The following is a 16,902-nucleotide window of genomic DNA, read 5'->3' on the forward strand; positions in this document are numbered from 1 at the left end:
AAATTCTGCTATGTTGGTATTGCTATAAAAAGCGATAGCTACCTTCACCTTCTGACAAATTTTTATTGAAGAGAAACAGCCTTTGAAACATTTGTAATCACTGGTGACATTTCTGAAACCTGACAGCTGCCTTTTAGCAGAAGCAAGGGGAATTGGTGGAAAATCCCCTCGGTGGGGGGCAGTTGGTCCCTTCCCCCTCCCCATGCTTTGAAGCCGATTTTATGTTAACATCAACAAACCCTTTTGCTTCAGTTCTGCTGCACTGATACTTCAAAATAGGTTAATGTTACCATTGGCTCAGTATCAAACTGTAAGAGGGACTGTGTTTCATACCACAATTATGTATTTACCCAGCACTGAAAATACATTACATCTTCAACAGAGAAGGAATATCAAAACTTCACCTAAAACAAGAGGTTCCTTTTGTCTGGTGTTTCCAGACACACGGCATTTCAAATCCGTCCCTCCATGCCCACCCTGCCCTCCTACTTACTATGCAAATCGCATGCTTAAGGATAGAAGGAGAAAGCATAACATTACAGAAAAAGAATGGTTACTGCAAACTTTCGAAGACAACTGCCTCACACAGAGAAAGGAAATGGTCTTGGTTTTTTTAGTTTACTCTGAGAGGGGGAAAAGCGTTGGTTAAAGTCTTAACCGGCAGAAAAAAAAAAAAAGTTCCTCAGATAAAACACTGGAAGAGAAGCGGAGCCGAGGGACTGGGCAGTAACCGAGGGGCCAGAGCTGCGCGCAATGTTTTCACGAAGCCAAACCGCACGCGCGCTGCCGCACGTACCAGGGCAGAGGCTGAGCGCGGCGGCGGACGCGGCCGTGCACCAGCCCCGCGGGCGGGCCCCCGGTACCGTCCGCGCTCGGGAGGCCGGGGGGGGGCGGCTGAGGGGCCGGGCCCGGGCCCGCCGCGGAACCGCAGGAGGCCCGCAGGCGCCGCGACGTGGCGACCCGTGCGCGCGGCACTTCCGCTTCCGGGGCAGCCGCCGGCCCCGCCCCCCGGCGTGTTTCTCCTCCCCGTTCCAAGATGGCGGCAGCAGCGGCGGCGGCCGGCGGCGCGGGGGCCGCGGCGGCGCTGTGGAGCGAGGTGAACCGCTGCGGCCAGAACGGCGACTTCGCCCGCGCGCTCAAGTCCGTTAACAAAAGTGAGTGAGTACAGGAGTGCCGCCCCCCGCCGCCGCGTCGGGCCGGGCCCTGCCGCGCCGCGGGGCCGCGCACCGCCGGGAGAAGGCGGCCTGCGGGCCGGGCGCCCGTGTCCCGCCCCCGCCCTCCCCGCCTCACATCTCTCCCGGGGCGCCGCTCCCCGCGGTCTCTGCCCGGGCGGGCTTGACCTAGCACGGGGGCAGGGCGGCGGGGACACGGCTGCACTCCGGTTGCCGCCTGTGGGTTCCGTGCCGGGCCCGGGAGCAGGGTTGTGGGTCCCGGTGGCGGCCCGGCGCGCTTCCCGAGGCTTTCCTGGGCTGGGGGGGGGGGAGGCAGAAGCGGGTGGGGGAGCCGAGCAGGGCAGCCCCCCAGGCCCTGCTCCTGCCCCGGGACCATCGGTGGCTTCTGTTGCATCCCGCAGCCCTTGCTGTGGGCCAAGCCTTCCGAGCTACTCCTGGGTTTTTCTTCAGTTTTGAGCGTAGGAGGAAGAGCTTTTCCCCTGGGAACTAGAGGAGTAGTGGTGTGTGTATGGACCAGTAGAGTCGGGAGCGATAACGTGCTCGAGTGTGGGAGTCCACACTGAGATGTTTTGCTTTGATAGTTTGGCATCCAAAATGGGACTGCAATAGAGGGCATGTTATGGCTTAAAGTTCTGTCTTTGCCATTTGTAGGGAGTAGGGGCTCCTCTCCTGTTCCAGCGCATCTGAGAGTTGGGATCACATGAACAAATCAAACCACCAAAACATATTTCTCTCTCGTTAGTTCTTCTCCCTCACTGTCTTCCACTGGCAGAAGGCATATAAAGTGGGTGCCTGTCTAGAGCCATGCTGTTCTTCTATATCAGGTGTTTTTCTTCCTGCATACGCTTTACGTGGCACTCAGGCTTTGGCACTGTGTTCTCTGTTTGGAAGTGAAATGCCAGTGAAAGGTTTGTTCCGCTGTGTACAGCTCCTTTGGTGCAGCTCTGCTCCAGGCATGTTAGCACAGTGGTCACTTTGGGTTAGTTTAGTATTTATACTGGATTCTTTATCCTGACAGAATTTGTTTCATGATCTGAGCCAAAGCAACCCATACCAGGACCATTTTAAATTGACGTGACAGCTCTCTGTGATGGGTTTTTGCAACTGTAAAAGCATATGGCTCTTATGGACCCATAGTGTGACTAATAATGAGTTAGAGCATTGTGTTGAAACTGATTTTCCCTCCAGTACTGCAGATCAACAAAGACGATGTGACTGCACTTCAGTGTAAAGTAGTGTGTCTTATCCAGAACGGGAACTTCAAGGAAGCCCTCAGTGTAATAAACACCCACACTAAAGTGTTAACCAGGTGAGTTGTGTTTTGCTGTACTCCACGAAATATGAAACAGCAAGTCCTTGAGAAGCTGCTGCAGCTTCAGTGGTAGGGACTAATAGGCAGCAAAATAAAGAGCAGGAGGTGCTCACAGCCCTTGGGATTGGGCTTCTCAGTGAAACATTGATTTATTCAAGGTGTGAGAGGTGGTCTGGATGAGTCTGAGAGAGTCTAACATCTTGCTGTTACTGTTGAAGGGATTGTTTCTAATCTAGTTTTCAGCCACCTTCATGAGCTGATTCTGCTCATTGACGTGGTTGAACACCATAGCTGGTACAAGGGAAGAAGACGGGTCTCACAGGGAGTGAAGAGAGAAGGAAAAAGCCCTTGCCAGTGGCAGTAAGAGCTGTTAGCTTTGCTTGTCTGTCTCATCATGCTGCTCCTTGGGGTCCTTTCTTCAACAGTCTGAAGGTACTGCTTAGCTTTTGGGGTGATGCAAGCCCTTTGTGTACGTTCGCAAAATCAGGACCTTGGAGACCACTTGTGTCTGGGAACAGGTCAGGCTTCCTATTTGTGTCATTTAAGCAGAATCTAATTTTCTTCCTAAAAAAGATGCTCTTTGTGCAATGACTAGGATGAAAACTGCTACCTAAGAACTGCCTGGCAACAAAATTTTTGTATTTCAGATACTGGTTCTATTAAGGACTTTCTAGTATCAGTGTGATGAAATACACCCTCATTTTTGTTCACAGCTGTATAAAATGTAATTACCTTATTCACAAATCCATTATTTCCTGGAGCAACAGGGAGTGATGCCTCTTCTAGAAGAGCGAATTTCTTTTACCTAGTTATTATGTACCAGTACTTTTCTTTCGTACACGTGTCAGACAAAAGGTGGGGAAGTGGCTCCAGCTTGCATGCTGTGCTGAGAGGGAGCTGGAAGAGACCTGAGGTAAAACACAAGTGTATATGCTTGTGGACAGAGCACTTCTAATGCCAGGGGTCCCATTAGGGCCACAACTGCTTTCTGAAACCTGAAAGAGTAGTTGCAGCATGTATGTTGCCATCTGACTGAGCTGTAGGTCAACGCCTACAAGTTTCTTAGCTTGTTTTTTTAGTAGATGGTGAGGAGTAGGAGTAATTTCTCTAAATTCAACTGCCTTCAGAGTTCTCTAGAATTTCTTTAGCTTTGCTCTGCCGTGTGTCTGTTTGTGTATCTTGCAGAGCAGGGAAAGTGGTGGTTCTTGCTCTGTCTTGAAGTTGTCCTGTCCCGTACTGAGGCTGGCCCACTGCTTTGCTTTAATTCTTAATGCCATTCATTTCTTTTCAGACTCCCTTAATACTCAGCTGGACTGAGATAATTGTAAATAGGCAAAGAAATAGCCGGTGACAAGTGGCAGCAGTCGTGAACTAAGGGAATCACTGATTAATTTTCTTTTGGCTTAAGTGGTAACTTGCGGTGTAGGTGGAACATAGTATTCAAGGCTCTGCTTGTTTGATAAAGCTTCCCTGCTGGTGTGAGCTTGCTTTGAAGCCAATTTTATGTTAACATCAACAAACCCTTTTGCTGCACTTCTCCTGCACTGATATTTCAAAATAGGTTAATGTTACCATTGGCTTAGTATCAAACTATAAGAGGGACTGTGTTTTATACAATTTCCTTTGTCTGTGTGAGGCAGTTGTCTTCGAAAGTTTGCAGTAACCATTCTTTTTCTGTAATGTTATGCTTTCTCCTTAAAAAGGAGTCATATAATGAAGTTTAGTATTGTTCTATCCTTAAGCATGCGATTTGCATAGTAAGTAGGAGGGCAGGGTGGGCTTGGAGGGACGGATTTGAAATGCCATGTGTCTGGAAACACCAGACAAAAGGAACCTCTTGTTTTAGGTGAAGTTTTGATATTCCTTCTCTGTTGAACACAAAGCAGATGTAATGTATTTTCAGTGCTGGGCAGATACATAATTCAGTAATCTGGGATCATGTGCTCTCACCTCTGGTGTTTGGCTCTGGTTATGTAGCGGTGAGTAGTAAGGGCTGCTTAAGCAAGTGTGTTCAAGTGGGTGAATGCTTTGAATGAAGACTACAGGGCGTGCTGTCAGCCTTTGTCTTGTCTTTGCAGTGACATTATTGCCTTTGAGAAGGCCTACTGTGAATACAGGTTGAATCGTATTGAAAATGCTCTCAAGACCATTCAGAGTGCCAGCCAGCAGACAGACAAACTGAAGGAGCTTTATGGACAAGTGGTAATTACAAGCTTTTCTTCCTGGTGGGAGTTTTATATGCTGGATGCCTTGTCCCCCTTCTAATGTAGGGCAAGTGTGGGGACAGAATTTCCTTCTCTGCTTTGAAGGTAAGAAGAGGTGCAGTTCCCAACTGGTCCAGCTTCTGTTGAGCTTCAGTCACCTGTTGCTAGAGACAGAGTTGTCATCTTACTGCCACTGAACCAAAGCAGTACATTTGTGACTCCCTCTCCCTTCCTGGGTCTGGCCTGATAATAGTCATCTGGCTCATGGGGGATGGAAGAGAGCTGATGAGATTTATTTGTGGTTGAGCCATTTGCCTGCATTAGGTACTTGTCCAGGAATGGTTTGTGGGACCTGACATCTTGGGTGTTGGGAAGGAAGCAGAAAAGAAGTTCTGTTTCTTCTCTGGTTCTCCCTGGTTAATCAGCACAGTTTTGTGAAGAACTGGCTGTCGTCTTTTAGCTGCATGAAAGACCATTCCTTTAATACCTCTCACAGAGATGTGAAGTGATCTGGAAAAAGGCTGTTTGAAGGCAAAACTGTGTAAACTGCTGCTTTTAAAGAAGCTATTTTAGGAGTAAGAACTGTGCTGTTTCTGTGCAGGTGTCTGGTGTCATTGCTTGAGTCCTTGTACAAATATCTGTAGAGTTTGCCCTTAAAAGTAGATGCAAAATTTTAGTTCTGTCAGCTGAAAACATATGATGGTCCCCTGTCCCCAGTTCATGGGGAGGGAGTAAGGGGGCTGTAGTTACTAGTGTACACAGGGAAATACTATTCTGAAGCTAATCCCTTTCCCTTCTCAGTTGTACAGGTTGGAGCGTTATGATGATTGTCTGGCTGCATACAGGGATCTCATCCGCAACTCTCAGGATGAGTATGAGGAAGAGAGAAAAACCAACCTCTCTGCTGTTGTGGCAGCACAAAGCACGTGGGAGAAGGTGATGCCAGTAAGTAAGTGTGTGTGTGTATGTGTGTAGGAGTGAGAGCCAACGAATAAAGGGTATGGAATCATAGATATTTAACAGAATAGAAATGTGTTCATGTCTCTTAATGACTTCTGAGCGTATTGAAGATCACCTAGTGCTTTTCTTGTATGGAGGAATAAATGTTGTTATTGTTCATGAGTTACACTTACACATCACTTGATCTCTAGTAGACTCATATTATTAGATGTCAAAGCAGAGCACAAGTACATCTCTCTGAGCCTGCGTTAGGCAGAACACCTGTGATGACTAGTGTTTCCCCCTGTCTCATTACCCTCTTGCCCAGGGTAAAGTTAACTGGCCGGATTACCTAGCTGTGCTTGGGAATATTTTTATTAATGAACAGTGCAGACTGTAATGTTTTCATTTTTTCAGAAGTCTTTGTCTTTGGAGGGGTGTGCACAGCATTCTTAGCTTTCTATTCAAGTGCTGTGGATCCACTTTCTAGTTCTCTAGAGTAGTGGTCCTTACCTGCCTTCTTCCAGCAGCCTGAGTAGTCCCCAAGTTCAGGCTTGAGTGTCATTCATGCCTTGTCAGTTGCCTCTGACTTTGTACAGTGTGAGGGAAGATCCTTTGCACTGTGACTTATTTGCCAGGTGTGTGCCCTTTTAAAATTGCCTCTGATTGTATTTTGCAAGGACTAGTTTGAATGTACATGAAAACTGTAGTTTGTGTCCGTTGCCTGTTAAATCTGTCTAGATCAATTGGTGTTTATTCAGTATTACATTTGCTTTTCATGCTAGGAGGATTTGGGCCTTCGAGAAGCTACCTACGAGCTGTGTTATAACAGTGCATGTGCATTGATTGGGCAAGGAAAGTTGAATGAAGCAATGAAAAAACTACAGAAAGCAGAAGGTAAAAACATGGTGAGGTGAGAGGGAAGCCTTGTGTGGTAGAAGTAGTTACTTGTTCTCTATAGACAAACTTACTTAGAGGGAAAGAGATTCTGAAAACTTAAATCCTGCTGCTGGTCAGTTTTTGTTGTAGCTTTCCCGATGTTTCCTGACAGAACTGGTGTTTCTGTAGAAGCGTTCCTCTGCAGCTCTTTTCCAGAGCCATGCAGCACGTACAATCTCCTAACTCTGTTACAGCCCCCTGGTTGGTGTTCAGTGCCTTTAAGCAGTTTTTTGAAGTAGGAAGTAGACATGAGTGTGGTCTGTTCTCATAAGCATGAAATGTTTCACCTATTCTAATGTCTGGTTTTTTAGTATATGTATATATGTAAACATACACTATAAAAAAACCCCAACAACTTCATGGTCTGAATTAGATATGAAATTAGTATAAGCCAATAAATGAACCTTTTTGTAAAGAGGTTTTTTTTCCTATGAGGTGAAAGGGGGATTTTGTATGTGTTTAAAAAAAAAAAGGGGGAAAAAAAAAAAAAAGGCTGGGGAGGAGAATTAGGAAGAATTAGTTTCTTTCTGATCTAATTGCTCTTGCAGGTATATAGGTCAGTCTGTTGTCCCGATTTTGATGGTAGAATAGCAGCTTTCCCATATAACTGGTTTATTAAGCATGTGTAATTTGAGCCTATATGTGATAATAGTCCTTTGGAGAGCAAAGCAAGTGATGTTACGGTGAGGTATATGAGAAAGTTAAGTGGCTGGTGTGTGTACAGAAAAGTGATGGAATTGCTGCTCCATAAAGGGTGGTGTAATGTGAGTATTGCAGTTTTGCAGCACTTAAAATAACTCCTAAGATGGTGAGTGCAGTTGCAGCTGAGTGATCCCTATGGAAAAGATGAGGAGCTAGGTTTAAGGAAATTTGCTCAGGGGTGGAAAATGAGTGTGTGACTCCATTCCCAGACGGCAGCTCTGGGAGAGACAGTATCTCCTGTGCATTTAGTATTTCTTCTGCATCATTTAGTCATCTTGCTCAGGCTCAGTCCCATCCCTAATCAGTCTTGTAGTCTGATGTGCCTTTGTAATGCTGCAGAAGTTTCAGGGATACATAAAAAAAAGTATATGGTCCCCCATGCTTCTAGGCAGTTTTTTGCCCTAAAGCCTTCTGAATTGTGTTCTTCAATTTGGTTTTCCTTCTAGACCTGTGTCGCCAATCGCTGTCAGAAGATTCTGTAAGTTCTTGATGTTGTTCTGGAAAGTGCTCGCTTTGCACCAGCATGAACGAGGGTGCGCTCATAAAGTGTACTGCAGATAGCCAGAGGATAGCCAAAGCTGCGGTGCAGGGTTACCCTGCAAGACCTGCTACTGCTGCTGGTTCCAGCTTGTGAGGCTGGGGCAGCAGCCATGGCTGTTTGCAGAAGGGGAGCTAATGCTGCAAACTGATTGCTGCTGTGTGCCTTGCACGGTTGCCTGTGCTGGTGCGGGCAGGAGGGGTACAGGTCATTCGAAACCTCCCTGTGACCCACCCCTGCTGAGGATGAACACGCTGGGTGGGTGGTGGGAAACAGGAAATTTGTAATCACGGTTGTTGGTTCAAGCAGAGGGGCAGATTCAGTGCACAAATTAAGGGTATCTTCAGATTCTTGCAGGAGCAGGTGAAGCTTTCTTTTCTCCTGGTTTAATCCAGATATGCTTGTGTTTGTGCTGTGGTTACAGCCTTCACCTGTAGTAGCTGGGATACCTTGCTGCTAATACTGCCCAGGATAGCTCATAGATGGTTGCTAGCAGAATGCTGAAGCCAGGGGAAGAGAGGTGAGATGGCAGCTTCATTTCTTTTTGCCTTGATTTGCTTTCAGGATGTGACAGAGGAAGACATTGAGGCTGAACTGGCCATTATTCATGGTCAGATGGCTTATATCATGCAACTGCAGGGTCGTACAGAGGATGCTCTACAGCTCTACAATCAAATAATCAAGTTGAAGTAAGGGCTTTTCTAAAACAAATGCTCAGTCTTGCATTTGTAGAAAGACCACTACTTAATAACGATGTGCTTTCTACTTTTCTTACCTGCAGGCCAACAGATGTAGGACTCCTTGCTGTCATTGCGAATAACATCATCACCATTAACAAGGTATAGAATTACCTTGCTGCTTTCAAGGGGGTTACTCAGCTTGCTTCTCTGCTTCTGTCTAGAGAAGGGAAATAACTAGGAAAGACTCTTTCCTAAAGAGTAGTTAATTTGCAGACCCAGAGACCTTTTCTTCTTCAAGGAATGTAGTGAAATCTTCTAATGATGTGTCATTTCCCCAGGACCAAAATGTTTTTGACTCAAAGAAGAAGGTGAAGCTGACCAATGCAGAAGGTGTTGAGCATAAACTTTCTAAGAAACAGCTTCAGGCGATTGAATTCAACAAAGCTTTGCTGGCAATGTACACTAACCAGGTGGGCGAAACTGATCTGCAGTAAATAGCTACAGATGTACTCCACAGGAGTTTGGCTAGGCAAAAATGAATATGCAGCTGTTCTGTGTCAGAAGATAAGACAACTTGTTTTAGGCACATAAGTGAGGAGAAAAAAAAATTATCCCTAAAAGAACAGCCAGCTTATTGTGTAGTGACTTGAGTGTTGCTGTAGGGAGGGTGGTGTGGAGATGACTAGAGACAGAAGGGCTGTGTGGGGTTCTTAGATGCATCTGAAGTGCCGCCAAGAGGACTTGTCTTGTTCTGTGTATGCATTTCAGGGAAGCCATCAATAACATCTTAGATAAAACTGGTATGTTAGCCTTGCATTAGGTGCTTGCAGAGGTTAAGAAAAATGTGTTCTCTCTTCCCACTTCTCAGGCAGATCAGTGCCGCAAGCTGTCAGCAAGCCTGCAGTCACAGAGTCCTGAGCATCTGCTCCCTGTGCTTATCCAGGCAGCCCAACTGTGTCGCGAGAAGCAGCATGCAAAGGCTGTAGGGCTTCTGCAGGTAGGTTCAGAGAAAGTTGGCCAAGCTCTATTTAAACTTGTGCTTTGTGGTCTCCTTTGCTGTATCCTTTAGTTTTTGTCTGGTTTAAATTTTGCAGGGTATCTGGCTGTGCTTATTTTGGTTTGGTTTAACGCTGCTGGAAAGCATTTATACCCAACTGAACGATGCTGCTTTTAAGGGGAAATAGTTCCCTTGCACCTCTTGATTTTTAGGCTTGGGAAGCTGTAGTAGACTTCTAGGGTAAGCAGTGGGCTCTGCTGCCCTGCTTGCAAGTGCTTTGCAACAGTCTCTGTTTTGGAGGGAGTGAGTGGCCTGGGACAGAAATCTGAGAGGATGATGGGCCACTGGTACACTTTGGAACCTTCTGCTGTGTGCTGAAGCCTGCCAGTGCTGGAAAGCTTCCTTTGGCTGTTGCCGGTTTGCTGTGACTGAGCTTGAGATATGATTCAGCAGAGCAGCAACCTGGTACCCACACACATGTTGAATTCTTTCTTCTGTCTCTCAGGACTTTGCAGACCAGCACCCTGCCAGTGCAGCTGAGATCAAGCTGACGATGGCCCAGCTAAAAATTGCTCAAGGTATCCAGTGTCCTCCATTGTTGCAAGATGTTTGCACGTGATAATGGTACAAGGGATGAGAAAAACAGGCTTTAGGGTGATCTTTGCTGCAGTTACAGTTGTGACAGGGGGCGAGCAGAGATGCTTTCAGTCAGGTATTCTATATATATGGCTATGGCAGAATGTGCTCACGGCTTAATGTCTGGATGTCCATGCTCCACAGGTCTCTGGCACACAGTCTTTGTGAGTAATAGGGCTAAATCTGTTCTGGAGCAGGAGGGTCTTGGGAGCAGTGGGGGCTCTCTGATGCTACCATTCCTGTGTACAGTCAGATGGCAGAGTTGCTCTTGGAAGAGAAGACCCTGCCTGCAAAAGCTTGCTTCTGAACCCTTGCAGGATGTGGCAAGGGTGGAAGAGTCCTTTGTGTGGAGGCCTGCCCTTTATTCCTGGAAAAGGGGGAGGTGTTCTGAGAAGGGGACTGTTATGTCCCCATTGTTTACCTTTGGCTGGAAGTTTACTGGCGGGGTGAAGTGTTACCACACCATTCAGAGCATATTCCTCCGGTCTCTCTTATAGGCAGTGTAACCAAAGCCTGCATGATCCTGAGGAGCATAGAAGAACTGCAGCACAAGCCTGGTATGGTAAGCAAAACTCAGTCTGAACTGTGTGAGGTTTTTCCCTTGTAGCACAGCTTTGTACTGCCCGCTCCTTGTTGCCTCTTCCCTGTGGTTTTCACTTGAACTGAGTGTTTGCAGGGATTTTGAGCCCATCTTCCTTGTTTTGGACAAAGGTGGGATTATAACTTGCATCAGGTGGCCTGAACTTAGCCACAGAAGTACTCTGCCTGTCAGCAGAGATGCTCTCTGGCTATGTTCCCACTCTCTCACAGTCCCTTACACCTGCGTGTTGCCTGGATTTACTTGCATAACATGACTGGAGCTGCTTCCCTGGTATGTACTTTTGGGATGTTCTTGAAGCAGCTTTAGAACAACAGATATTGGGGAGAAAGTGCCATGTGTTCCATCCCCACAGCATCAGCCCGATCTGCATACATGTCCTCATACGGTATTCATGTTTGATGACCTTGAAAATGCTCGTGTACTGTATAAGCCTTTTGTGTGGAGGCTGATAGTTGTAGATCTGTTCCAATTGCAAGTGTGAATGGTCTAAGTAATTTATAGGGGCAGTCAGCAACACCAGCTCTTTGCCTTGAGTCACCTCTGGTTGTGACTGGGATGTAGACAAACAGGTGGTGTCTGTATCGTCTCTTCAGTGCCAATTTCTTTTTTTGTGGCTCTTAGGATAGAGAATGTGGGAAGAAAAGGGGTTTCTAACAAAACTGTCCAGTGGCAAGCAAAGAAAGTGCCAAGACAAGGAGGTTCTTTCCGTGAATGCAGTCTTAAGGTTGTACCGTAGGAGGAGGATTGTTGGGGTCATTTCTTTGGGAGTGACCTGGGTAGGAAGGTATCACCTGGGTATCCTGCCTGTTAGCACAGCTGGTTTTTAGGGACAGAGCAGGAGGCTTACATTAACAATACTTTTAGGAAATCCCGTCAGTTAACTGCTGACTCTCTGGCTATAGATGGCTTGTTTGAAGATGTGCTGTAAGCAGCTCTTGAATGTTTGCAGGTGTCTGCGTTGGTGACTATGTACAGTCACGAAGAGGACATTGACAGTGCAATTGAGGTCTTCACACAGGCTATCCAGTGGTATCAGCAATTCCAGGCAAGTAAAACCAGAGGAGTTAACGTGCAAGGATTTGTCTCAGTTTTTTTCTAGCTGGTCCAGCTCAGCTTCTCCTGTTTATGCTTAGCCCCAGCGGCTCATCCAGTTGGGGTTTTAGAGACCTGTTGGCTCCTGTTTTGTGAGCGTTCGTTTTATTTTAGATAAGCTGTGCAACACCTGTCAGATGGGGAGAGTGGTGGCTGTGGGTGCCCAAAGGTAGCAATCAGGCCCTCTTCCTGATAAGAAAGTGTTGTGGAGCAGCAGGCTGCCTTGTGCCATGCAGTTCTGCCTCACATCCTAGAGTACAAAGGTGGTGTCCTTTCTGCGTGACAGGATGCTAACTCAGTTCTCCTTGGTCAGGTCTTGGGCATTAAAGCCAGCTAGAGCTGGGCTCCATGCTGTGATAATGAGGAACTAATGGTGGCTGCTGTGTCTTTCAGCCAAAGTCTCCTGTCCATTTGTCACTGATAAGGGAAGCTGCCAACTTCAAACTAAAGCACGGCAGGAAGAAGGAAGCAATCAGCGACTTGGAGGAGCTCTGGAAGTGAGTTGGGTGGTTGCTGAACAGGGAGCTCTCTGGTGTGAGACAGTGTCTTGACTGTGTGTGTTGATGTTGACTGGTTGGTTGACTGGTAACTGTCCTTTAGAGTTGATTTTGCACAGGGGCATTTTTGCAATGAAAAGCCATATTTTGGAAGGAGAATTAATTTGATCTATAGCTGATGTTCACTTGAAACCCTGCTTGACTTGTCCCAGAAACCTCTTGTGTGCAGTGAAGGTTGTTTTGGAGACTGGGATGCATCGTTTTTTGTAGTGCTACATGAACTGTGGATGTCTAGGTTTTAGTTTTTGTTACGCACTTGATGGAATCTTTTCTGGGGGATTGCTGACTTGCTTTTGCTACTATGAACTGAGAGATTTTTGTCTTTTATTGTGTCATGGTTTAACCCCAGCCAGTGACTAAGCACCACACAGCTGCTTGCTCACTCTCCCAAGTGGGGTGGGGGAGAGAATTAGAAAAGTAAAAGTGAGAAAGCATGTGGGTTGAGATAAAGGCAGTTTTAATAGGTAAAGCAAAAGCTGTGCAAGCAGAGCAGAACAAGGGATTCATTCCCCACTCCCCATGGGCAGGCAGGTGTTCAGCCATCCCCAGGAAGGCAGGGCTCCATCACGCGTAATGGTGACTTGGGAAGACAAACATCATGGCTCCAGATGTCCCCCTTCCTCCTTCTTTTTCCCCCAGCTTTATATACTCAGCATGATGTTCTATGGTATGGAGTATCCCTTTGGTTTGTTCGGGTCAGCTGTTCTGGCTGCGTCCCCTCCCAATTTCTTGTGCCCCTTCAGACCTCTTGCTAGCAAAGCCTGAGAAACTGGAAAGTCCTTGAATTAGTATAAATAGTACTTAGCAACAACTAAAAAATCTGTGTGCTATATTATTTTCACTCCAAATCCAAAACACACCACTGCACCAGTTACTAAGAAAATTAACTATCCTAGCTGAAACCAGGACACATTGCCTGCTTCATGATACTGTGGAGATGTCTGCACCTCTTTTTGTCCACACCAGTGATGTTTGGTGCTCTGGAGGAGACCATGGACTTGACATGCCTGTCTCCACAGATAGCAGCTATGCTGCAGCAGCAAGCACTGCATGGTGATACCAGCCTTTGGGATGAGTGTGTACCTTGGTAACTTGGTCCTTTTCATTTTTTTTTTCTTTCCCCCCCTACAAAGGCAAAACCCAAAAGATGTGCATACTCTGGCACAGCTCATCTCTGCCTACTCCCTGGTAGACCCTGAAAAAGCTAAAGTGTATCCTTTTGATGGTGGTATAAGAGCAAAGAAAGAGATGTTTGGACATTGCTCCCTTGGATTTCTGCTGTGCGGGGAATACAGACTCACTCTCACCTGAAGAAAGGCAAGGAACATCTCCAGAACAGCTATATATCCAGGTCAAGTTGTCTGGAGCTAGATTATTTCCCTAATTGGCTTGATTACTGTGGGATCCCAGGATCATTTTGTCTTTGGCCTCCTTCTCTCTGAGAATTAGTAACTTAAGACTAGGTGGAACCACAATAGGAGCTCTTCCCAGTCTGTTGTGTTGGAATCTTAAACCTGTGGTAGTAATGCAGGATAAAAAAAAAAAAAAGTGCCTGATAAAATAAGCTCTCACTGACCCAAAATACCAGGTTCATATACTGCTTTTGCCACCCTGAGCAGGTTTCAGAGGTGGTTGCTGCTTCTGTCCCTGTATCAAAGGAGGGAAAAATGAGGCAGATGGCAATTAAGCAGCTCATCCCAGTTTGTGTGGGAAGCTGGTGAGAGAGACAGAACTAGGCTTGTAGGTCTGCCTGGTGTCTGCATTGCTTACAGGCCAGATCTGTTCAAGCTGAAGTTGTCTGTTGGTATCTGGACAAACCTGGATGATTATCTTTTTGCTTGCTAGTTTGCATTCCTGAACTTGCCCCTTGCAGTCTTAGCAAACACTTGCCTTCCTCGGACACCCTGTCACTGAAAGTAGATGTTGATGCGCTGGAAAACTCCCATGGAGCAACCTATGTTCGGAAGAAAGCTGGGAAGCTCACCGGAGACAACCAGCAGAAGGAGCAAGGGTAAATCAGGCTGCTGTAGCTCTGGTGCAGTCACTTTTTGGGCTGCCACAAGAACTACACCTGGTGTGGTGGGGGCATTGCTGTTGACGGGAGACTGGTGGAAAGGGAGACCGGTGTTTTAACTGCAAGGAGCTTCAGGTAGCAGCAGACCAAGGTTTGAGAAAGATGAGAATGGTTTAGCTTCTTCCAGAGCTATTTTTTGTTGACTTGTCTGCTGTGTCACAGTGGCTGTTTCCCTTCTTGCTTTTCAGCCAAGGGGATATGAAGAAGAAGAAGAAAAAAAAGAAGGGTAAGTTGCATTTCCTAGCTGTTGACAGGGCACAGCTCCAGAGAGCTAGCCAGATTGTTTCTTCAAATAGCCACCCTTCAGCTTCCCAGGAGCAGGAGCCCTTGCTGGGACTGGGTCCCTGTGAACCTAGATCTTCATGATAGCTTGTTTGGATGGGGCATTTTTCCATCGAAGTGAGAGCAACACCCAGATAGGCTGATGTGGGTTGCTGGGCTCTTTGCCCCGCCCCCCCCGCCCCCCCCCCCCCGTGTATCCATTGGTGATGCCTCTCTAGTGCGTTGACCCGACTCTCATGTGCCGGCACTGCGTGTTCTGCAGGAAAGCTGCCTAAGAACTATGACCCCAAGGTGACTCCCGACCCTGAGCGGTGGCTTCCAATGCGAGAGCGTTCCTACTATCGTGGACGGAAGAAGGGCAAGAAGAAGGATCAGGTTGGCAAGGGGACTCAGGGTTCAACCACAGCTGGCTCCTCTGAACTGTAAGTACCCATTTTGCAGGGTTTGGTGTGGGGAATCGCTTCTGGGTGGCTGGGAGGGCTGGGTTTGTGCTGCTTTTCTGTGCCTCTTGTCATGCCAGCTGTGGGTAGCACAAGTGAAACTGTACCTTGCCACTGGAACCTTCTACCATCTGTTCTTCCTGAAGATCCCTATAGGTGACTGAAACCCAAAATTATATTATAGTTGTGCTTGAAGGTGCCAGGGTGCAAATAAAATGCCCATAGTCTTTCAGTGTGCTTTTTTAGCTTTGATGATGAGATTGATTTTGCATGCTTTCTCTCAAGCTATTTGCTTTCAAGTCTTTTGCCAGCTGGAGAGCAATTAGCCATGATTTTGGAAAACACTCTATTTCCTTCTAAGCTGACTCTATTCAAGCTGGAATCAGGGTTTACCATTGTGTATGAGGCCTGACAGCAAGATGGTGACTTACTAGCATCTGAGAGAAGGAAGTACTTCTAAAATAATAGCAACACAGGGAATTGCCAGTGCTGTCTGATAGTTTCTCTTTATGCAGCCGTCTCAAAACAGAAGCATGAAAAGCCTTTTGTGGCACTGTTGGCTTGAGCAGTGTTTGCAAGGAGAGCTGGCACAAACATGCCTTTGTGTTTAAGGAGAGAGAAAGTATGTTGGGTTTGTACTGCCTGAGCGTGGGGGCCTGAAAGGCTTCCCATGTGTTGTGTGAGCTGTCCTGTGTCTGTTCAAAACTTAGCTTTGCTTTCAGTGTTGAGGACTTACACTGTCTAGTGAACATCAGTTAGAAGGGGATTGCCTGCCCTTTCAGACATGTTCCCATCATCCATCAGCATTCTATATATGTTGAAGCTTATTTAAGATCTCCTTGCGTGAGTGCCCTCCCATACATAACACTACCTAATGCTGTCTTATGGGGCAGCTGCTATTTTTTTTGCTGTCAGCTTCCTGCAGTACTGCCACGTCTTGCAGGTGGTTGTGAGCACATGTGATACCTCTTTCTCTCATCTTCCCTGCAGGGATGCCAGTAGGACTGCCAGCAGCCCACCTACCTCCCCTCGGCCCGGCAGCGCTGCAGCTGTATCGGCCACAAGTAACGTCATCCCTCCCCGGCACCAAAAACCAGCTGGTGCCCCAGCTACCAAGAAGAAACAGCAACAGAAGAAGAAGAAAGGGGCTAAAGGAGGATGGTAAAAAGCAGGATGTGTAACCTCCCTCCTTCAATAGGTGATGCTGGTTGCAGAATAAAGGTCAAAAGCAAGCGCTGGCGAAAGACTCTTGGCATCCAGATCTCTGTCCTGCCTGTCAGTGGTCTGGGGGGAGGTGGGCTGGTATAAGCACCATGCTGTGTCTGCTCACCGTATTTCCTTCCTCGTGCTTGCCCTCACTGTGACTTAGGGTATTGCCATCAAACTCAGACGCGGCCCCTGAGAAGAAATCTGTGTTGCCAAACATTTAAAAGATGTGGAATAATCAAGAACTTGAAATGTATGTTCCTCCTCTGTATGTTAGTGAAGGCATTCAACAGATTATCTGACAGTGTGTCTGTGTGACACAAGCACTGTCTTCTCTGTCTCATCCCAGTCAGTCATCGACCACTAACAAGCACAGGCACAAAGGGTCTTGGAAAACAACATATGGGCTGGATTATGCAGGAGAAGGTAATGTGAAGGGGGACAACAAGGCTGTTAGGAGAAAGCACGGCAAAGCATGTGGCAGCTGACTTGGCGTCCCCTTTTCTGCAAGCCACCTGCCTTATCCTGGGG

General features: G+C 47.0%; 1 protein-coding gene across 1 annotated transcript; it reads left to right on the forward strand.

Moving 5' to 3' along the window:
- Positions 1-973: 973 nt before the first annotated feature.
- On the forward strand, positions 974-16,412 carry SRP72 (signal recognition particle 72). Its single transcript, XM_055794654.1, has 19 exons — positions 974-1,154; positions 2,361-2,481; positions 4,563-4,686; positions 5,490-5,633; positions 6,413-6,524; positions 7,715-7,746; positions 8,371-8,495; positions 8,588-8,645; positions 8,825-8,956; positions 9,355-9,483; positions 9,989-10,061; positions 10,617-10,681; positions 11,670-11,765; positions 12,206-12,309; positions 13,503-13,580; positions 14,243-14,380; positions 14,632-14,669; positions 14,988-15,147; positions 16,156-16,412. The coding sequence occupies exons 1-19, from the start codon at positions 1,037-1,039 to the stop codon at positions 16,328-16,330; spliced, it is 2,022 nt and encodes a 673-aa protein (XP_055650629.1). The 5' UTR covers positions 974-1,036; the 3' UTR covers positions 16,331-16,412.
- Positions 16,413-16,902: the final 490 nt, after the last annotated feature.

The sequence above is a fragment of the Falco peregrinus genome, chromosome 2, assembly GCF_023634155.1.
Source record: "Falco peregrinus isolate bFalPer1 chromosome 2, bFalPer1.pri, whole genome shotgun sequence".
In the NCBI taxonomy this organism is placed as follows: domain Eukaryota; kingdom Metazoa; phylum Chordata; class Aves; order Falconiformes; family Falconidae; genus Falco; species Falco peregrinus.

What these genes read in the sequence shown, in the direction of transcription:
- SRP72 (XM_055794654.1), top strand. Translation starts at nt 1,037, where the DNA reads ATGGCGGCAGCAGCGGCGGCGGCCGGCGGCGCGGGGGCCGCGGCGGCG. An exon ending in GCTCAAGTCCGTTAACAAAA is followed by an intron (nt 1,155 to 2,360) that starts GTGAGTGAGTAC and finishes TTTTCCCTCCAG; the next exon opens with TACTGCAGATCAACAAAGAC. An exon ending in GACTTGGAGGAGCTCTGGAA is followed by an intron (nt 12,310 to 13,502) that starts GTGAGTTGGGTG and finishes CCCCCTACAAAG; the next exon opens with GCAAAACCCAAAAGATGTGC.